The following is a 22,879-nucleotide window of genomic DNA, read 5'->3' on the forward strand; positions in this document are numbered from 1 at the left end:
CTGCATGGTCTGTTTCCGATGTTATGCATGGGTCTCTAAGCTGAGGACCATAACACACTCTTTGTGTGAGTGTCTGTTGCAGTGGTTTAAAGGTGGATTATGTGACTGGACACGTTTGGACAGGAACAGGTTGGATTGGCTTCTGGTCAGCAGGAAGATGAAAGCGGTCAACATTTAGAGATGGACAATCTGCGTGAAGTTGGGGCTCTGCTTTAACCCAAGAGTGGCTGTCAGAAGAAGATAGTTTTGTGTCGTGTGTGCTCTTTGAAAATCTGTTTTCCTTTGGAAAAAGGATTTCTTTCCCATTGAATGCTCCCACCATTATCTCTAGCAGCCTCAGGAGAAGCCTGATTATAGTCCACTAACAACAGTGAAATATCCATGCAGTTGCTGCAACCAAATCCCCCTTAGGCAAAGGGAAAAAACATCAAACATCTCCCCCCCTCACCCATCTCTGTCCACCATCAAGCTCAACAAACATATTTTGTGTGGTGCAGAAATTTCACAAATCTCTCCTGCCAACCCTCAGGCTTTCAAGTCTCGACACCCAAATAAGCTTGAAGACCTTAGTGCAGTGGTCCCCAACCACCGGGCCGCGGACCAATTGGTACCGGGCCGCGCAAGAAATAATGAACTACTTCCGGATCTTTTATTTTGAAAATCCTAAACCGGATTTTACCAGTTACGCGTCAAAATTGAGCCAACTTGCAGCAGAATGAGTAACAAAACAACATCTGAATACAATGAACTCTCGCTATATCGCGGTTCACCTTTCACGGTCTCGCTGTTTCGCGGATTTGCATCGTGCATTGTGTTCTGCATTCTGATTGGCTAAACTGTCTCTCCGCTTCTTCTCTACCTGTGTGTCAACAACGTTGCGGTATAATATGTACACATACGTAAAACAGCTTGCCAAATTTAACATAATCGATGGTGGCATGTCGGTTTATAAGAATCTTTTTGCCCAGAAGAAAAAAGAGCGACAACAACTACCGATAACTATGTTCTTCTCTCGAAAAAACACACCTGCACCGCGGGCTTTAGAAGAAGAAAAAAAAAAACGCTACAGAGCGGAGTCAGGATGCAGCGGCTCGGTCAGAAGAGCAGTGAAATACACGTGAATCACTATTTGTGCTACTGTACTTTGTTTTGTTTTTTTCATAATCATTTTTTATTTTCTCCCCTTCTAATCCAATAACTCAGGTCGCGGTGGGGCGGCGCTGATCTCCGCAATTCGGGCACGGGGATCCGCTTTCAGTTCATATTAAAATTATTATTTTACAGTACAGTAGTTATTTGTAAAAAAAAAAAACATTGTTTAGACAGTACTTTTTATTTGTTAAACAAATTTTTGGGCCTGTAAAGAGGTTTTGTTCTTTGGTTTCAATGTATTATGGAGTATTTTATTGTATCATAATTGTAAAAAAATAAAGGTTCCTACTTCGCGGATTTCGCGTATCACGGGTTCTCTTTGGAACGTAACCACCGCGAAAAATGAGGGGGTTAGCCCCGCCCCCCCCTCCGGTCCGCAGCAAAATTACGAAGGGCTGACCGGTCCGCGCAACTAAAAAGGTTGGGGACCACTGCCTTAGTGCATCGCCTCATAAGTACATGTGTGACATTTTTCTGTCTGAACTTGAACTTTGCAAGCCTCTGAATGTCACATCTCCTTCCTGCCAGTCCCCTCTGCTTGCGATCTTTTTCTGCCACCTCACATTCTCTACATTATGTGCGTGTTGAATGAAAAGAGGGGAGTCCCAATTAAGATTTTTCCTTCCTGATAGCAATCTTAGTTATTTTAAGATTACAATATAGACTCCCAGTCTGCTGCCACCTTAACGCTAATGAAATTTATACAATTTATATACTTACATATTTTCCCACTCAGCACAGTTTTAATATGCTGCTCCAACACAGAGATAACAAGGTTAGAAATGCTATATTTACATTATTACGTTATCCAAAGTGAACATGGCGTTATCACTTGTCTCTTTAGTTTTTATCTGCCTTGACAGCCAGTGTGTTGCCAAGATAGAATTATAATTCACCACCTATTGCCTTATTATCTGAGTATAACAAGAAACTGTGGGAATTGTTAGCAAAACAATTCATTTGAGGGAATTAAGAATCAACTCATTAATATGCTAATTATTCTTAGGATGAGACTTCTGCTTGGCCTCATTGAAATTCAAAGTGATTAAAGCCTATGACATAACCTGAAGACTCTTTCTCCCAATGATCTAGATAATTTAAAAACCCCAAATGGAGAGAATAAAAAAATAGTGCTACAATGACCCCCATCAGCCTATATCTGATCTGAGATGCATCAGATGAACCTGTCCGAGTGAAGCAATTTGTCAGACCAGCAACACTGCTTGGTTGTCTTGAATAATGCTCACAAGAAGGATCAGCTCTTGGTCTATGGTCTCCAGTCTAATGTGACATGTAGTTGTTGGCTTTTACTGTCTAATACTAAATTATTCACAAAGGTTGGTGTAAATACTGCATGTTTTATAAGTTCAAAGTTAAAGGCCAATTAGTCCAACTACATAAAAAGGAAGAAATAATTTCAAAAGGTTCAGGATTACTGATCAGTCACTTGTTGGTAGGTGTGGCTCTTGGAATAATTAAGTTGCTAGTAATAATTTCAGTCTTTAAAGGTCTTTTTTTTCTCCTTAATCCCTCTTTGTTTAGAGAAAATTGTTTTTGATGTTTCAAATATTGCATCTTCCAAGCCTTTGTCTCCATCTAGCTTACTTCCTCTATTAACAGTCAATTGTTCTCTGGCTGTCTGTGTTGAAATCTGCCCAACTCTCTGCAGCCAATTGGATAAGGTGTTTTTGCAGGAAAAACTTGGCAACCAAAGATTTACAAGGCAAGATCCCAAGCATACTCTCAAGTTTGCTACAAAATGACCACATTTTGGAGTGAGAGTCAAAATTGCATCCATAAAAAGATGATCCTGAAATGGTGTGTCCAACCAACGGAGGCTGACATACTTAACTAAATTACACCAGTTATGTTTGTAGGAATGGACCAAAGTTCCAGCAAACTATTGTGAAAGTTTTTATGAGGATAACCAAAACAGAAAGCAATGAAAACATCCAGTCTGATTCAATATCAGTGAGAAAAAGAAGATAATCTATCTTTTATGGAATGTAACTGGTCACAGTTGAAAATGAAGTGATTCAATGATGCAAGCTGCCAGGATCTATGCAGAAGAAAACTGACCTTGATGACTCTGCTGCAGCGGGGCAGAAAGGCACTGCAGTCACTCTTTAATGGTGAAACGGTAAATAGCTTACACTCCATCAAGCCCATAGGATCCCAGAATGATTCACACTACATTCAGTCTTTCAGTCGTTCACCCATTCACACACACCCCCACACACATTTTAAGAGAAACTTTAAGCTTTCTGTGGTCCTCTGCATTAATATGTGTCACCATCATCAGAGACCTTGTACTGTCTCGGTGGTCTCAAGTGGAAAAGCTCTTTATCTGTCTCTTTGCAGTTAGCTTGAGTGTGAAAAGTCCAGGTCAGGACCTCAAATACCTGTTGCTATCCACACTCTCCTCTGGGGTCTGACTGACTGGAGGCGACCATTTTCTCACTTCTTGTATTGTTTCTAGGCAACTCCTCTCTGACCTTTATTTGTATTATTTGAGCGATGTGTGATTCGAATGAAAGAGTGGAGTCGAGAAGAATATCAAAATTGTATCACTTCATTTCTTTAATTTGTTCCCCCAACAAATAAAATAGTTTTTTACCATTTTTTGTTTTCATTACCATTTCAAAAGGTTCTACCCACTAGTCATAATGCTTTTTTTTTTCTATAAGTGTAGACTTTATTTTACTCCCACTTTAAATAAAAGATCAGTCAGCCTTGAAGAAAAGTGATATGGGAAAGACTCAAATTGGAAATTCCATTGCTTTCATGGTTGCAATTTTCTAAAGTATTCACATGTACTGTACATGGACTCATTCAGAAATCACCTTCATCCCCAATGACCCTGTTCAGAGAGCTGCTTAAATTGTTCTTGTCCAGCCAGATTACGACTCTTGTAAATGTAGCTGCTGGCAAAAATGAGCCATTTATGTTTTGTGTAGGACAGAAAATCCATTGAAGCACGCCTCATACAATACCATCAGAACATTAAACTTGTGTGAAAAAGCCTCTTGAATGAGCAAATCTGGCTGTCATTGTTGTAAAAGTTATCTCTATTCCTTATCTGTTCACCTTTTTGGGTCATTTTTCTATTGTCTACTGTCAAATCTAACATCAAGCAAGATTAGCTTTATTAAGACCATATCTCTTTAGTTGTCTCACTCTTTTCCTCCTTTCATTTCTTAGGTATCCATTCCCGACGGTGTTCAGCACCTGCAGCAAGAAGGACCTTGCAGCCAGTCTGGAGAAAGGTGTGGGCATGTGTTTGTACAACATGCCAGAGGTCAAGGTGCTTTATGGCGGACAGAAGTGCGGCAATGGCTACGTGGAGGAGGGAGAGGAGTGCGACTGCGGGGAGCCTGAGGTAAAGTTGACAGCAAAAGGCTTCATCTTAACCCTCCTCAGTAGAAGGCATCAGACTCTTCGTCCGTGGTCATGCAGAGAAGCTCTAAGTGCAACTCAGTGTGACAACATAAGCATGTTCTGTGGCGGAGAAAGAAATTAATTTGAATTTGAAGTATTCGTATTTTGTGGGGTAACCTAATCTTTGAGTAGTGGATTGTGAAAAGAAAGGAAAAAATACAAATTCCAGATAAAATTTTCATTGTGTGCAAATGATACATTTGTATCTCCTTGCTCAGTATTTGTGGATTTTCAACTGCAAGTCATTTGGGGTATGTTCCTGCAACCTTTCCAGAGACCAATATTATTACAATATTTTTCTGCAAACCAGCTTTAGCTAAGTCAGATTGGTTGGAGAGTGTCAGTGAACGACAATTTGAAGTCTTGCCACAAATTTGCATTTGGATTTAGGTCTGCACTTTGACTGGGGGATTCTAACACGTGAATATGCTTAGATCTAAACCATTCCATTGGAGCTCTTGCGGTATTTCTAGGGTTATTGTCCTGCTAGAAAGCAGACTTCTGCTACTTCTACTTCTGATCTCAAGCCTTTTTTCAGCCTCTAACAGGTTTTCTTCTAGGATTGTCCTATATTAAGGTCCATCAGTCTTTTCCTTCCTCTTCACAATTATGAACCACTTTGTTGGTCTATCACATACAAATCCCATTGAAATTCAAAAAGGTTTGTGATTATCATGTGACAAAAAGTGAAAAGTTCAATGGTTATGGATGTGTTTGTAAGGCATTGCAAATCTGTCATTTGCAGTTACCTGCTGTTGTCCTTTTCCATAGCTTTGCCTAAACATAAGTCTGGGGGGGGGGGGGGGGGAACAGTTCTTCTGGTTCTGCAAAGAATCAACTTGAAGCACTGAAAATCCCCTTTACCAAAGTTAACAACCTCAAACTCAAAACTCCCACCATCTCTGGAGAATGTTTTTGTAATTTGAAAGCACTAAATCATAATGAAGCCAAGAATATTCTACCAGAAAAAAAGGGAAAACCCCACTGAGGTAGTGTTTTATTTTGTTTACATCTTGTTTTTCTTTGACCAGGTGCCCATGGTGAATTCATATGTTTGGAGGCTCATTAATCAAACTGCTGCCCGGCTGTGTGACAAAGCAAGCAAACAAGTTAAATGCAGTCGTAGCTTAAACTAGCTTTCTTTGGCTTTGCCTTCCAAACTCTGCAGCACACATCCATGCCCGCTGTCTTCCCGCTTGTGCACACTGTGGGTTTAAACCCTAATATAACCGAATCATACTCAGTGGAAATATTCTTATTTGTTACTGATTATTCTGGTTTTCTGAAAATATTCATTGTCCTTTATATTTAATTTGTATGTGTTTACATATAAATTAGAATGAGTAGATGAACAGACTCAGAGATGAGTTTGCTCTTTGCATGCTGCAGATCTGATACCAATTAACATTTAGCAGTTGTAGCTGCAGCCTTTCAGAAGATATAAAGAGTTGATTAAATATGAATCTGATAGATTTAAATAGCAGTTAGAAGCTAATGAATTTTAATACTTATCTTCCCCGCATCACGTACTCTTGAGAGACCACTATTGGTCTGTTACGCTGGAAGAGCATGAAGCTGAAATATAAAACTTGAAAGCTAACATGTAGATTTCCTGACGTTAACAAGATGCGATCGGTTCCTCTGGAGAGACGTGTCACTCTGTTGATTCTTTTAAACTACAAAGCTGCGTGGTCTTTTTGCTGGAGTCGAGGGCTGTTTGTTTAGTTCCTCTCAAATGAAATTAGATTTTGCAATTTGGCTAAACTGAGCAGGATCCATGATTGTTTATGTACGCAGAGTAAGGAAACTCCATTGTTTAGAAATCAGTAGGTGGTATTTTACTGGAGTTGTTCTGTTTGACCACCAGCAAACCAGCATGTAGCTTAGACTTTCCGACCATACCTCAAAATGACCTTCCCGATGTCCCCACGTGGCTTGTTTGATCTGGCAACCCACAGAGGCCTGGAGATAAACAAGAAATCGAAAAAGCGAGACAAAGAGTAAACAGTCAGACTCATTAAACAGCATTGACAAATTAGAGAGTCAACAATTCATATGCCTTCATACGGAGGTTGCAGAGAACTTCAGTAAGACGATGAACTCCTCACCTCTTTTTTTTCCTGTTATCTCTGCTGACTCGTCACAGAGGTCGTAAATAAAAAAAAATGTCTAAACCTTCTTTTTCATCACTAGATAAGCTGAAAGTATTTGAGAACTGCCAAATCTAAAACACATGAGCTCCAGCTCTAAGATCTGAAGGTCAGGGTGGGAATCTGTGGACAGGAAGTGCTTTCCGATGACCCGGAGTGCTCCATCTGACAGGGACTGGCAAACCTCAGACCTGTGATCAGGACCACATGCTGTCAGCTGGTTTGTTTTCTTTCCTCTGCACTCCAGGAATGCATGAACCCCTGCTGCAACGCCACCACATGCACCCTCAAAGGAGATGCTGTGTGCGCCCACGGGCAATGCTGTGAAGACTGCAAGGTAACGTGTTTTAGGTCTCCCTCCACGTTGGACCTTGTTTAACTTTCATTTCGACTAAAAGAAAATCCTTTGGATGGAAGGAAATTCTGAAAAGATGCATTTTGAAGGTGTCTGTAATTGACTTAATGTTCTCTCAAAATGTTTTTCACACACTCACAGTACTATAAATAAATTCAGTCATGCTATACATGACTATACTGCCTATAAAATATGACGCCTCATTAAATATTCAGTTCCTCGTAAAGAAATGTTTACATATTATTATTATTATTGTTTACATATTATTATTACATGTATTATGTTTACATATTATTAAATACTCTTATTATTATTTAGAGTATTTTTACATATATGAATTTATCAGTTTAAACTACATTTTATCTCTGAGATGAAAAAACTTCATCTTTCACTGCCATGTGAAGGATGAAGTTATAATTCATCCCACAGTCGTGATATTACTTAGCAAACCGCATCATGCTTGTTTTCAGTCTCTGAACTGCATTCAACCTTTCATATTCAAATTAATCAGGTCAGTCATGAGAGATATTGTTTGCATAAGCAAAGGTTTATTCAGAAATATGAGAAATAAAAACTTTATGATGGCAAACTGATGATTTGTGAAAGCAAAGATATAGACGCCTACATCAGCCACACAAAAGCGCTACAGCCCACTATTGGATGGTTTTTACAAAACAGATGAAAAAGGCAAAGTCAGCTCTTCTATCCAACACTCTAGTGAACTAAAAAAATAGATTGAGATGTTTTTATTTTTTTCATACCAATACTCATTTTAATCATTTACAAATAAAAAATAGTAGAGGCTCTGTCAAATTAGTTTTTCAACAAACTTCAAACTCTTCCTTTGTAACATTTTAGTCCAACGTGAAACAGATATTTGACGTCTCAAGATATTAAAAAACACTCACTGACTTGCTTTCATCTTTACCAAATATCATCCAAGCAGTGCTCTCAACAGCCATGAAGAGATATACGAGGTCAGCAGGGTTTGGGTACGTGGAGTGGTTTACTGAACTGTACATGTCTGCAGCTCAAACTGCCCGGCACCATGTGCCGCGAGTCCAGCAACTCGTGCGACCTGCCCGAGTTCTGCACCGGATCCAGTCCGCACTGCCCAGCCAACGTTTACCTGCACGACGGACACGCTTGCCACAACGTAGACGGCTACTGCTACAATGGCATCTGCCAGACTCACGAGCAGCAGTGCATCACGCTGTGGGGACCAGGTGGAGCAAATGCTGCTAAAAGAAGCGTGTCTGTATTCAAACCAAGTAATTCCTCATCAAAATATGGTGACTGTTTGTTTTTGTTTTGCAGGAGCTAAACCTGCTCCCGGGATTTGCTTCGAGAGAGTCAACTCTGCAGGGGATCCTTACGGGAACTGTGGGAAGGACTCCAGAGGCTCCTTTGCCAAATGTGACGCAAGGTAGGATTCTGTTGCCACACTCAGGAAGTGAAGGTAGAGAGAAATTGCTATGCAAAGCACAACGAAACCCGCTTTCAGTTGCATCATTTGCCATTATCCATTTGAAGCGAAGAACATGTGGTGTTCAAACATGGTGGAAAATTGCAATCTGTGAAAGATAGTACTAAAGGACTCTTTAAGAAATTATTTATGAATAATTTAATGCTGGATTGTCATCTATTTATAATAAGACTGTTCTCCCTTCGGGGTAATTCTGTAATCAAGCTCCTTGTTAGTTAATGTAACTGCATTAACGACGCCCAGTCGTCCTCCGCAGCGAGCTTTCATCCATCTTCGCAGTTACTTCGGTTTGTCTGTGACTTGACAAACAGTTCCTTACTCCATATTTCTGTGAATTCCTGCAGGGATGCTAAGTGTGGTAAAATTCAGTGCCAAGGTGGAGCAAACCGGCCAGTGATCGGCACAAACGCTGTCTCCATAGAAACCAATATCCCGCTACAGGAAGGAGGACGTATTCTGTGTCGGGGCACACATGTGTACCTGGGGGATGACATGCCAGACCCCGGGCTTGTTCTAGCGGGGACAAAGTGTGGAGACAACATGGTGAGCAACACGTATATGAAAAAAATAAAAAGAGGTCAGATTTACACACCTCTGTTACACTGCTGTGTGTCTGCCGTATGATTTAGTGGCATGGAAAAAAAATTCCGTTATGCTGCTGTGCATTTAGCAGTGAGGCATACAGATTTTCATCAACAGACTCTAACCAGGGCTTGGACATATCCTAATGTTCTCGTCATGAGTGTTCCAGCTCTCACTGATAAAAGAAAATGTGTATGTCGCCGTTGTTTCATTTTCCTGATTACAGTATATTGTTTGATATGCTGTTGTGACTCCATATCAAACAGTAAACCGTTTTAAGCATGACCTTCAATGAGTAAACAGCCTTTTTAGTGATTAGAGTAAAATCTCAATTAATTAACTTGTAATCGTTTATCTCTTTTGACTTCTGTCTCATTTATTCAAATAAGAAGCCTCATTAATTGCCGCAAAGTGTTTTATTTATGTCTAAACAAGGAAAAGTCCGATCAGTGGATCTCTTATTTTGTTCTCAGAACTCCATTATCGCCAGTAGAGTGTTTGTAGAGCTGAATCGCTCTCATAAAGAAGAATATGTGTACTTCTCTAGTATCAATTCAGGCACTGAGGAGGTTTGAGAACAGAGAAGAGCATCTAATAAAGTTAACTCCTGAGTGGATTCGGTGATTTATTTGTACACTTTGTGCTTCTGCCTGAGCCAGCTCTACAGTGGAATCAGTTATTTTATTAGCTATGCCTCCCAACTTCTTCTCCTGAGCCAAGGGCCCTGGGACAAAACTATTTACCTCTTCATTAGCTCTACAAAAGAGTGCAAATGACATGCAGCTCAAACCCCTCCTCCCCACCACAGCTTGGAGTCTATCTTCTAAAGAAAAAAGGTTTTTGTAATTTTGAATGAACATTTAAGAGCCGGAGTATGAAAATGATTAGAAAAGGTTATTCAAATGTTGAGTTGATGCAGGAATATTCCACCTGAAACTTTGCACTCTGTCATGTTCAGGTACTAAAGTGTCAGTAACTGAACAGTAATTCTAAAATTCTTTAGTGATTTTAAAAGTGCAATTATAATCATTGAAGAACCAAGTGAAAGAGTTTCATGGTCAGTTCATTCAAACCAGCGCTCTCGTAATTGGTGTTTAGCTGCTTTTGTCCTCTTTATGCAGGAAATGGCCATCAAGCAGACCAGCTCATCTCCTGGTTACTGACTCCCAAGTCATGAATTTGCACGACCCATTATTTAGAAATTTTAATGGTCTGGAGGTGTGTGTTTGACGTCCTTGTTCTTTTAGAAAGGTTTTTGTGCTTTTTTCAAATCAGTCAGAGCATTAGGCTGACAGCACACATCCTGCTGTTCTGCGGTAATTTGGGGAAAATAGGAGCTGAACATTGCTCACCTTAATGCAGGTCTTATTGTCATTATTCACTGGGATGTTTCTTTGTTCTTGAAAAATTTGCAACATTTTGCAACTGTTGTTTCTTTTGTGGCTTACTACTCAATTTAATCACTTCAGGTTACCTCTAAAATAACCTTCAGTGAAAATTATTTTATGGATTGACTCTTCTGTCAGTCCATAAAATTGTAACATTAATTGCAATTCCTCTTTTATTTAATTCATGGAAAGCATCTGTACCCCTTAAACATTATTTACATCACAGATATTAATTTCAATGTATTTTATTGGAACTTTACCAGTCAAAGTACTAGATCACAATGATGAGAAAGTAAAGGGATACATAATATATCATAGTGTATATAAAAATCTGAAAAGTGAGTGCACCGAGCAGCAAGTCCTTTGTGACTTGATCTTATGTCAGACTCGCAATCTAGAGACTGAATTTTTTTTTTGTCCATTCTTCACTACAAAATTCCTCAGCATCTATTAAGTTGGATGGAGGACATCAGTGCACATTAGTTTGTTACCATTGCCACAGATTCTGAATTGCCTTTCGGTTAAGACCTTGACTGAGACATTCTGACACAAGAATAAGCTTTGATCTAAAACATCCCATTGTAGCTCAGCCTTTATCTTTATGATTACGGTCCTGCTGTAAGGTGAACCTCCCCCCAGGTCAAAAGACAAATTGCAGCATCTAACAAATTTTCTTCAAGGGATATCTGATATTTCGCTCCTTTCATCTTCTGCTCTGTCTTCGCTGACCAGCTTTCCTGTAGCTGCTGAAGAGAAGCAACGGGTAACATGCTTCACCTTGTGTTCATTTCCCTCCACATATTTTTGCTCTTTTCTGTGCAAGTCAGAAAGTTACTGTTTGGTCTCGTCTGAGTAGAACAACCTAAGTTTGTTTGGTCTCCCACACAGCATGTAGGAAAGTCCACAAAGGACCTCCTTGGCTCAGGATTACAGACAAAACATGTAATAGTTGATCTATTGACAGATTCTCCAAACTGAGCTGTGAATCCCTGCAGCTCATCCAGAGCTACAGTGTCTGGCTTGTCAGTTTAGTGGATGTTGCTGTAGGTTTTCATCTAAAGTCGTACTTTTTCAATTAAGCAATGACCTATTTGATCTTCAAACCTTAGGAAATATTTCTCTAATTTAAGTCTGTTTTAAATTTCTCCACAACTTTATGCCTGTTTAGTTAAAGTCGATTTAAAGGATTAAATTACACCCGGGTGGACACGATTTATAAATTATGTGACTTTTAAGGTAGTTGGTTGTGCTTTGATTTTTTTATTTTTTTTTATTTGGGGGTATCAGAGTAAGGAGTTCTGAATACAAATGCTCACTTTATTTTCATTTAAACATTTCCATGTATCCCCTGATTCCATTGAGGTTAATAGTTTCAGTGTATCACAACATGGATACGTCTGCAGAAAACTATCGCATTTTGATGAATTAATTCATAGTTAATACAAGTTAACAGGAACATGTTTGTGCTAGCCATGTTTTGCTACTTTATTACACAGCTGTCCTCACCCAGAACATACAGTCATTTCTCCTTCACTGAGGTTTGCAGTCTAGTTCCTCTGAGAACGTCTAATGTTGCTTTTCTCTTCATAGGTGTGCTTGAACCGGCAGTGTCAGAATGTCAGCGTCTTTGGCGTCGTCGAGTGCTCCGGGAAATGCAGTGGACGAGGGGTGAGTGCAAAGTGCCTTTTAGCATAGCGCTTAGTGTTAAATTATGTAATATAGCGGTGCTCGCAAGCCCGAGGAGGGACTGTGTATTAATCTGTTCACATTTACCAAAGAGTCACACAATCAGGTAAGCTCCCTCTCTGCATTGTAATTGCAAATAATAAAAGAGTAGCTGTGCATTTGCAATGCAGCCTGCTCAATCAGTCTTCATTGTTCCGCCGATGTTAGCTCGGTTGAATTCAAGCACAATTCTTCAATGTTAACTTCAAGTGTTTTCCGCCTTTTTATAACTGCACAAGAAAGGAAACAGGAACAGTAAATCAGTCGCGCTATATCTCTCCCCCCCTCCGAAACGATTACCTTTATTCCTCTCAGCATCTCTTCTCAATAATTCAACAAAGGACGCTTTCATGTTTTATATACTCTGTTGTTTAGAGCTGTAATTGCAGCATTCGCCACAGGCCGTTCTGACCGCTCATCTTTACCCTCCATTAAGTCAAGGGGGCCAGTGAGAAATCAAAACTTTTGCCTTGTTCATTCCCCTGTGTCGTTTATTAAACCTTTCTACAACATAAAAGCCAATCAATAAGAAACTCTTATTCTCCGCAAAAAGATAAATAGAATTCCCTCTGCAAGAATATTTAAAGCAATAAAATGGTCTCATGTATCTTTCCTCTGGCGGGAACAAATGCAAAAAATAAATAAATTGACAATGTGGTGTGGTGTATGACGGGAAAGGAGGGATTATCTACATTTTTTTTTAATTTACTTTCCTTTTCTTGGAAGAGATTTGATAAACTTTAATGAACCCAATTTGATTTCATTAAAATAGATTTAAACACAGTTTAAATCTAAAACAGATGTTATTTAATTTTTATTACAAAGTATTCTATCTTGGATAGATCTGACATATGTAGCCTGCTCATTATGTGCTTAAATGCTGTGCTCCTAAGTGAGTCTCATCTTAATTTTTTTTAGTACATAAAATACTTTAGATACTACAAATCACTTTATTTACATAAAGATTAGATTACATTAAATGTCTTTGGAATATGTGGTAGGTTTAGCAAAAAGATTTCTCTCCAACATACTAAATTTGATTCGGTGCTCGCTCATGTCAGCTGCATTTCTCTTCTAGCAAACGTACAATGAAATCCCCTCCAAGCGCCTCTTAACCCTATCACCTAGTGGATATGGTGCTATATGCCGGAGGCAAGGGAGACACTCAGGCTGTGCATCTGTGCTAAATGTAAATACTCCACTACACATCTGCTTTGCTGTCTTTTCCTCTGTTCTCCCTCGTACTGACAGCTGCATTTTAATGCCTCTCTGGAGAACCCACTTGGATAAAATACTTTGACCAGAAACCCGAGGCAAGAGCTGGATGGGCTCTTACACACTTTTAACAGTGTCTTGCAAAAAGTACTCAATTTGTATTCCTGGAATGTTTTCACATTTTGTTACCCTGCAACCAAAAGCTAATTGGATTTTGAGATAGTACAACAAAAAAGTAGACTGTACCTATGATGTTCAGAAAAAAAAAAACAGGTTTTGTTTTATTTTATTTTATTTTTTGCAGATAAAAAGTGTATGCCACCTCATTTACATTTGTTTCTGCTTCAACACACCCCAAATGGCTGAAGACCCCCCTCAGTGTGCAGTCAAGTGCTACTTAGTTCTGTTAATTATTCACTTGAGGTGTGTTGAAGCACACACAACTCTTCAAGGACTGGAGTTTAGGACCTCAGATGGAAACCGTTCTGTTGTAGTTCTGTAGTTTTACAGGTGCTGTCATCCTCTCTGGGTTTTTTTTGCAGCGTCTTACAGATTTTCTCCCAGGATTTCCCTCTACTGTTGAAACCAAATACATTTACATACATTGACTAAAAAGAAGCGCATGTTTTCTCATTGTCTAAAAGTTAAATCAAGCCAAACGTCTTCAGAATGTTAAGTTAAAATCACCAAAATTATTGCTATTTGCTAAATGCCAGAAAAGTTATCAACAACATTTTTTTAGGGATTTTTTTTTAATTAAGAAGCTTTCGTACAGACTAATTACTGTCTCTTTAAACAACAGGAGAAAACCCACATGATGATGTCATCCTATAGATTAGCTGACATATCTGAGCTAATTGGATTTCTTGCTTGATATAGAGTCCCCTATTAATCTCCTTCCATTACGTAATCTTGCCCGACTTTGTTTTGATCTGTCACATAAAGTACCAATAAAACACATTCAAGTTTCAGACCTTAATATGATAAAAGTCCAAAAAATACAGATGCAAATACATTCAGCGGGTATTAGAACTTTTGAGATTGCAACGATTACAAGATGTGTTGATTTTCTGTTCATTTCTGAAGGCAATCAAAATGAGTAAGTGTAATGTATAGTGCAATAAACATCCATCACTCTTGCAGGTGTGCAACAACAAGAAGAACTGCCACTGTGAAGCGCAGTGGGCTCCTCCGTTGTGCAAGGAACCTGGCTTTGGCGGGAGCATTGACAGCGGGCCAATGAGACTGGCAGGTAGAGTGGGCGATTTAATATCTGCCTTTGCTCATGTATGCATGATCACAAGAACATTTTCAACAAAATATGACAGATAGATAGATGTGCAAAAAGTATGTTGTAGTTCTTGTGCTCATTACCTAGCTGTAACAGCTGTATCTCCTGTCATTGTTCTGTGCTGTAGATGTGCGTGTGTGTGTATTAATGTGCGTGTTGTCGTATATGGCATCAGCCGACAGTGTGCTCATTACCGTGGTGGTCCTGGTCACCCTGGTTAGTCTGCTGGTGGCCACAGTGACCGTCTTTCTGAAGAGGAAAACTCTGCTGCGTCTGTTCTTCAGCCACAAAAAGACCACTCTGGAAAAACTCAGGTAATACCTTTCAGACAAAAAAAATATATATATACCACACTATGCCATTTTTATTTATAGAGATCTTCAAGGAAAATACAGCTGTAATTTTGAATGTAAATTTGAAACTTGAATTCAAATTTACATCCAAAAGTTCTTAATTAATCCCAGAGGGAAATTAAATAAATGATAATGTAATGGTAAAGTTTGACCCAAGTCATACATTTTAAAAGAGAGCTATCCCTGATACTCACCATATGTGTGTAAACTTTTGAATTCGAGGAGAGTTACAAAATCATTTCTAAGAAAATTTTTTTACCAAGTTTTCTGGCATTTAGCAAATAGAAATAATTTTGGTAATTCTAACTAAAGTAAAACAAGAAAAGTTTGGTCTGGTTTAACTTCAGACAGCGTGAAAAAAATACGTATGTGTCTTTTTATTCATTGTATGTAAATATGTGGTTTCAACTGTGTGAGTACCAGCTAAAAGATGTGCAGCAGCGCTTTAAACCAACTTAAGACAGGGGAGCAAAAAAGAATGACTCACGCCAACATTAAGTCCATTACTGTAATCTTAGCAGTACGGAAAAAGGAAGATTGGATCAGTGTTTCAAAGAGCTGCCTGCACAGAAGAAAAATCCTCTTCTTCCAACCGCCTCAAGAGATAAAAGCAGGACTTTTCAAGTGCTCCAATTGTCCAATTTAAAATGTCTGTCTAACTTGAAGCACAAATTGGTAACAGTTGGTCTAAGCTGTCAGATGTAGCAAATCAACAGTGGATGATTCACAGGGGACACTATCATTTCTGTTTTCTTTTCTTTCCAACGTATTAAACTTCTGGATGAGTGAAGAACAAGTAAAAGTAAAGAAGGCATTAATATCAAACGGATTATCTTGATTTTTTTTTCGTGTTGAAGTTGGTCATTTTTTTATAAGCCTTCAACTTAATTTGCATTGCTTACTTAAAATACAGTTGTTCCCTATCTAAACTGTTAAGTAACTACATTGAATATTAATATTACTAAATGAAATAGTTATTTGGAATATTTTTCTGGGGATCAGAGGATCGTCTGCAAGATGAAGCAGATAAAAGATGGTCAGCTTCTTAACTTTTCTATTATGTCACATGTTTCTTTCACATAAAAACATTCATGCATTTATGACTTGCACTAGTCAAATATGGATCTTTTTTATTGTTTTAATTCATTTTATGATAAGAAATTAGGGTGTTTTTGGTTATTATCACGTTGTTTGCTTATTCTTAAAATGTAGTTTAAAACAAAACTAGCATCAGACTTTATGCAATGCGATCTAACAGTAGCTGCAATGAGATAGTTCCCTACATTTGTATTTTGAAGTTCCTAAATAAATAATGCTTTTTTTGATATTGTATACAAACAGCAGCATTTAGATTTTAAGGTGGAGCAGGCTGATTGTTTCACTAGGTTCACTGGCTTTTTTATGGCCACTGCATTGCCTGATGTAAAAGGATAGGTGATGAGAAAAGATTTTATCGTACAAAGAAAAAGGGAGACCAAAGCAATCAACATTTATCATTATCTGGCAACAACGTTGGCAGGACGTTCATCATACTTAAATCCAGTTACAGACTTCCTTCCTTTAAGAATGCATTTTGACACGAAAGTAATCCTGTACTGTTTGTCATACATATTTTTTTTATTAGTTTCTCTTACCAATAAGCAGAAAGTTCAGCATATGTGCCATACTTAAATCCATATGGGCCTGAATATAAATAGTACAGGCTCACGGTACCACCCACTGCAGCTGCAAAGACACCCAACATTCACACAGCTGCAGTGTGAATGTTGAACTTAAAGTCAACAGGCAACCAGCAATTTGATTGTATAAGATTAGGATTGTTCCCCCTTACTTGTGTTGCGGTAAAATCTCACACTAAAAAATGCAAAAAGTTCAACAATTAATTGAGGACGTTTTTATTGGCGGGGGAAGAGGGATCATAATTTTCAACATAATCACCAGGTCCAGCATAAAAGATGTAACTAAGACATTTTTATATTCATACTTTACTGTTTTAGTCTAAGATAAGTTTATTTGTATGGCACCATTCACACGCAAGTTAATTCAAAGTGCTTCACCAGAAATTAGAGGACAATTACATAAACTACTCAAAATACATTAATAAAAAAGACAGTAAAATGTGATATCCCAGGAAAGGAAATACATTTTAAAATTGCATGCTGTAATTCAATAACACTAATGGACTGTAGTCAAGTAGTCAAACAGAAATAAAAAGTTGCATGTCATCAGCATAGATATTAAAAGACGTGTATAGCTCCACAGTCTGAGGTAGGGGGATGATGAAGATGTTAAATAAAAGTGGCACAATATGAATATGATTTTTGTTTGGTCGTACTTAGAATTGTTTGATGACACAAAGTGGTCTTTGTTTGCCAAATGATATCTGTAAAAGTTTATCATCGCCATCCATTTGTCCAGTCTGTAAATCAGGAGATTACTTTTGGATATTTTATTACTGAATCAACCCCAAGTTCTTTATTCCAGGCGAGACCAGACACGAGTTGTATTTGTTCACCCAACCTTGACAAATAAAGAGATGAGGTTATGGTTATCTAAGTGTGCAGCAATGTGTGTATGAGTAGATAATATTAATTGAGCAAAGACACAAAATCATCCATACATAACATTATGATGAAATTTTGATGCAGACATACATCATTTAGAACTTTTACCAATTCATCCCGACCAGATTGTCCTAGAACTTTTAATTAGTAATCCATTTCCCATTGGGTGTACATATGAGATGACACAGAAGCCATTTTGTCTTATTCACCTTTGAAAATGGGTTAGATGAGAGAACATGACATTCAAGTAAGGCAGATAATCTCCATAAGTCAGAAAATACTAGCAAGAAAAGAGCTACTTGCTGCAGCTTAAGACATTACTCAATATCGCCGATATTGACCTAACCCTACCCATATCGTGTTTCTATAGGAAAATGGATTCACACCTACATTTTCAGAAAAAATGGAAAATTACCAACACTTTTTTCCTCACTGATTTAAAACTACCGAAGGACTGATCGGGCTTTTACTAGCTGATGCCAATGTCCAGTTTTCTCACATTAAACAGCCAAATTTGACTTGAAGAAGACATACAGCGAAGGTTTCCAGATAGAGATTATAGACAAATGATTATGTTGTTTATGTTGCTTTAGTCAAACCGTGTGCGGTTGTATGTGTGCATGAGGGTGGGCGGTGGCGTGTGTGTGGGGGTGGGTGTGTGTGTGTGTGGGTGTGTGTGTAACAGGTCACTATGACCCGAAAAGTAGAAAGGTACTCAAAAATACCAAGAAGTGTTTACTTCACAAAATTGACATTTTTACCAAAACAGCACTATATAAACTGCTGTTCATTGATGCATTTACAAAATAAAAAATAAATCAGATTTTTTCCATCTCCTAAGAGTCTGTCCAAATTAAAAGATAGTGCAAACATTTGCAATTTGAAAATATTTTAAATGGGAAAGGAATTTCATCCAAACACACATCGAATGTATGACAAAATTTTTGTCAATTTCTTTTCTCCTCCAAGATCCGTGGAGGCAACCAGACCAACCAGCCCCATCAGGACTGAGTCCAGGTACAGACCCACTCCACAGCGCAAGCCTCCACCCAAACCTTCTACAGCCAATATTTATAAGGTGAGTCACTTACTCTGTTTATTCACCTAATTACTGTATCTGACTGTGTGGCTGAGGATATTTTTAACTTTTTGATAACTTTTCGTTAGTGCTCTTCGATAACTTGCATCCAAAACTAATTTCTGAGTCTTATTGCTTCGGGGCTTGTTGATCAAATAAGATCACGGCAAGCTGGAAAATTGATTCAGCCTCACCATATCTCGGGAAGGTGGAAATATTAATTACAGTGTTGTTGTTGACAGGACATGGCCAAACTGTAATTGAGAGATGGCGTCACAGAAATGAGATGTAGGATGTCGAAACTCGAACCCCTTTAATGTTTGTGATTTCTTTTTCCTGCGAGGGGAGCACAGTTGATTGATTCAGGCAGTGGAGGAAAATAGGGTTTGATTTGTTTGCTGAAAATGATAAGCACGGAGGGAGATTACCTATTGTTGTGTTTGTGCCTCAAAATAAAGGAGTGGACATTTATATGCATGAGTGTGCGTTGATTTGATATGAGTTTGTGCTCGCCTCCATTGGCAACCGCTGAGAATGAAACTTCTATCCAACGTCATAATCAAGTATAGAAGTTCATCCAGTTGATCTTTTTTTATAGCTCAGCAGAGTGAATCTCTGAAACAGCCTGTCTGTTCTTATTATTGTGACATTTGCAGCCAGTCGCACATGTCAGTCTGCATCACAGCAGAGCTCTTTGAATACATCTCCACTGCTGCAATGTGTGTTTGCGCATTTTTGTCCTGCAGCCAAATCCTTTCTGACCATTTAACATGCTTATTGGTAAGCTCTGGACTGAAAAAAATGACAGCTGGTCAGGACATTTGGCCAGACTCTGGCTTTTACAAGTCCAGAAAGTAATATTCAGGTTTTATGAGATCAGCATTACACACCGAGTTAATGGCAGAAATAGCTCCTTCAGGAGTATCCTCCTGGAAAAACAAAACAAACCAAAAAAAAAACACAAGGTAAACATAAAAACACTGAGCTGGGATCAATTTCTATGGAAAGGAAAAATAAAGTATGCAGTTAGTGGCAGCAAATCTCTGACTGAGGCATTTTTTCAGGAAAGAAACACTGTTAAATGCAAAAGTCAAAAGTACTTTCTATATGAAGTAAAACAATGAATACACAGTTGCTATGAGCAACAGCTGTCAGTGGCTTCCTCCAGTAGTAAAACAGTGCCAAACACAGAAGCATTGAGCTAAAACACAAAGAATACAGAGTTAATGATAGCAGTAACTCTTAATGGCTTTGTCCAGGAAATAAACATGGCTAAATGTCGACGCATTAAGCCAGGAATGCTTTCTGTGTCACCAGTTCAACCCTTACCTAGCACCCCGAAAACTCTTACACGTCATTTATTGAGTCCACCAGGACACCGGTCCTCATGAAGGTTCAAAATCATATCAGGTAGTTGGTAAGGTGTCTTAATTTCAAGTGTATGTTTTAGCTTAGTCTTACTATCTGTGTTTATGCTGGCACTCTGTCAAACATTTTGCTTTTTCTAACTTTTGCTAACACTTAATATCGCTACTTCTTTTTTCTTCTTCTAGCCGTCTTTCCTGAGTGCAGAGCCTCTCCTCCCTCCTCACAACTTCCACTCTCACAGCCTGCGCAGGCTTCCCCTCTACCAGCCGCTGCACATCAGCCAGCCCATGCCCGTGTCTCTGAGCGTGGGCCATCCCACCCTGCCTCCTCTGCCCACCCACGACCACCGAGTCCTGCCCACCCACTCGTCGGTCTCACCCGCTCCTTTACCGCCGTTCCTCAGCCTGCCGCGCAAGCAGTCTTTGTACAGAGTGGATCAGGTATGTTTGAGTAATATCAGCGGTGTGATTTAATCGGATCATCTCTTTGGGTTTCTAAGCATCCTGGAACGCTCTGAAATGTAACCGTTTGCAGGTCTGTGAAAAGGAAACGTTCTGTTCTGTTGTCTAGATACTACATCCATCCATCACAATGTTTAAGTCTTAAAATAGGACAGAATAAATGTCAACATTATTAATTTTCCAGTTTAGGTTAGATTTTTCAGTAGGCGTTTAGTGTTAATGTACATCTCAGATTTTATTCAGCAGCTAAATGAACATCTTTCCAAGCCTTTAAAAAATCACAATGCCAGGAAATCTTCAAATTGAGTAGTTCCTAAAATAGTTAGTGGCTAAAGAAGATCACAGCACAATTAACAACAGATAAAAATTCACAATCTTTTCAAGCAATAATGCGGGTTTATTCCCCTTGAACAGAAAGTTCTTTATAACATACTGCTTAATTATATGACAAAGCTTAATATTAACATCATCTAAGGCCAGTAGAAGCTCTACATTTCAATACAATTCAGACTTCAGCTTTTCGTGTCCTAAAATGTAACAAATACCAGTAGGTTGGAAAGTATTAATTCATCTAAAAAGCTGCTGCTCTTTAAAATATTTATGTAATGTAAAATATATGCAAATTGTACTTAATGACCTAAAACTTGCCACCTGTGTGTCCATTTCCAAAAGGCTGCAGCAAAGCTCGCTGCGGTTGGTTTGTGCCCGCCTGCATATCGACAGCAAAACATTTCAATCTGTCTCCCTCTTTGTGCCCCATCTCCTGAGTGAAGCTCTGCTTTCTGTTGAGTCGGGTGGTATTGGAGGCAGAGGAGATAATAAATCCATCTGTCTGCTCAGGTGGTGGATTCAAAATCTTGACCAGGCATTCCTGAACCAACACTGCAAAAAGAGCCATTTTGGATGCCAGGAAAGGGATAAAAAAAAAAAGAAAAAAGGAAGGAAGAAGATACAAAACTAATTCACTTTTGGCGAAGGAACCGAACAGCGCTGCAGCTGTATAGCCAGCGGATGAGATTTAGAGCTCCATTAATGCTGTTTATGTTTATGTTTGGCTTCAACCGTTCACATAACCGGCGTTAACTCATTATTCTTGCTTCACATAAATATTGTATAATCCTACTTGCAAATAATTTCCATTATAAAACATAAGCAAAACATCTGGAGGAGGTTGTTTGTATAGTTTAAGTGTGATACCAAAGATAAAATAAAAGGAGTAGAAAAACATTAAATTGATGATTAAAATGTTTACTTGTTTAACTTTAATGCTACACGTTTCAAAAATTGTGGGACTAGAGGAAAAGTTATCGTAATTGTTAGATCCGTTTTTCTTTTAAACACCATAAGCATCTGAGGGAAGCAGCAGTAGTTCTTTTCAAGTAAGTTATAACAACTTCAATTCTCTCATACACCAAACTTCTCCAATAGAGACCCGAAGAGATCTTTCCACAGGGAGATGGTCATTTAACATTATAGTCTTTCCAAAACAACATGAGCGCAATATTTTATTTTCTAATGAAGGTTTATATTGCAAAATATTTTATAACAATAATAATAAAAAAAACAACAGAGTGTCCAAATGGATTTAAAACGAGGAATTTGGGTCCAATTTCCATTTTTGATTTCTCTGGTAGCGTCTTCGCAACACTGACTTTTCCTGTAGATATCTCAGTTGGTTTTATTTCAGTCCACTAAAAGGAAATTAGCCTTTAAATTAGACTCTAAACTCTAATTAGTCTTATATTGTGACCCAACAACAAGTGCTCACATGGGGTCACCTTAACTTTACAGAGTGAAACAGAGCTGGTAGTTCAATATTAAATATTTTTATGTTATATGTACCCTAATTAAACCAGCCAGCCAATGTATTTAGTAATTTTAGTGCAGTTTAGAGAAAAATACATCAAAGATCTGAATACTGTTAAGACTAAAAAAAAACCAGTCTCACAAATTATGAAATATATATATTTTTTAATCTTATTAAATTTTTTAACTAGCAAACCCAAATAAAAACGTAAAATAATTGATCACCTCCAGGTTGGTTCAGTTTAACCCACCCAGGCTTCCATGGTCTCATTAGAAAATAAAAACCTCTTAATAAAACATGATCAGTGCATTCAGACAGCAATGGGGAGGAAAAGAAAACGATTCCAAGTCTGAATCAGCTTTTCCTGTTGTTCACACACAGCGCTGTATCGCTCTCCATCACTCATCATGAATCAGGTGAAATACAGCAGAAAAAGCTGGCGGCTGCAGGAAAATGTGAGCACACA

The 22,879-nt window shown here is 38.4% G+C and overlaps 1 protein-coding gene across 2 annotated transcripts in view; it reads left to right on the forward strand.

Moving 5' to 3' along the window:
• Window positions 1-22,879, forward strand: part of adam12b (ADAM metallopeptidase domain 12b) — a 91,744-nt gene that overhangs the window by 64,063 nt on the left and 4,802 nt on the right. Inside the window, exons 12-21 of one of the 2 annotated variants that reach the window (XM_032553456.1) lie at window positions 4,354-4,531; window positions 6,988-7,077; window positions 8,126-8,321; window positions 8,413-8,521; window positions 8,926-9,124; window positions 12,142-12,219; window positions 14,635-14,743; window positions 14,910-15,096; window positions 18,669-18,777; window positions 20,331-20,585. In XM_032553456.1, coding sequence (XP_032409347.1) covers window positions 4,354-4,531; window positions 6,988-7,077; window positions 8,126-8,321; window positions 8,413-8,521; window positions 8,926-9,124; window positions 12,142-12,219; window positions 14,635-14,743; window positions 14,910-15,096; window positions 18,669-18,777; window positions 20,331-20,585 — 1,510 coding nt within the window. The remainder of the gene's footprint in view (window positions 1-4,353; window positions 4,532-6,987; window positions 7,078-8,125; window positions 8,322-8,412; window positions 8,522-8,925; window positions 9,125-12,141; window positions 12,220-14,634; window positions 14,744-14,909; window positions 15,097-18,668; window positions 18,778-20,330; window positions 20,586-22,879) is intronic. The other variant, XM_032553457.1, reaches the window with a different exon arrangement.

This window comes from Xiphophorus hellerii, chromosome 22 (genome assembly GCF_003331165.1).
Source record: "Xiphophorus hellerii strain 12219 chromosome 22, Xiphophorus_hellerii-4.1, whole genome shotgun sequence".
NCBI lineage: Eukaryota > Metazoa > Chordata > Actinopteri > Cyprinodontiformes > Poeciliidae > Xiphophorus > Xiphophorus hellerii.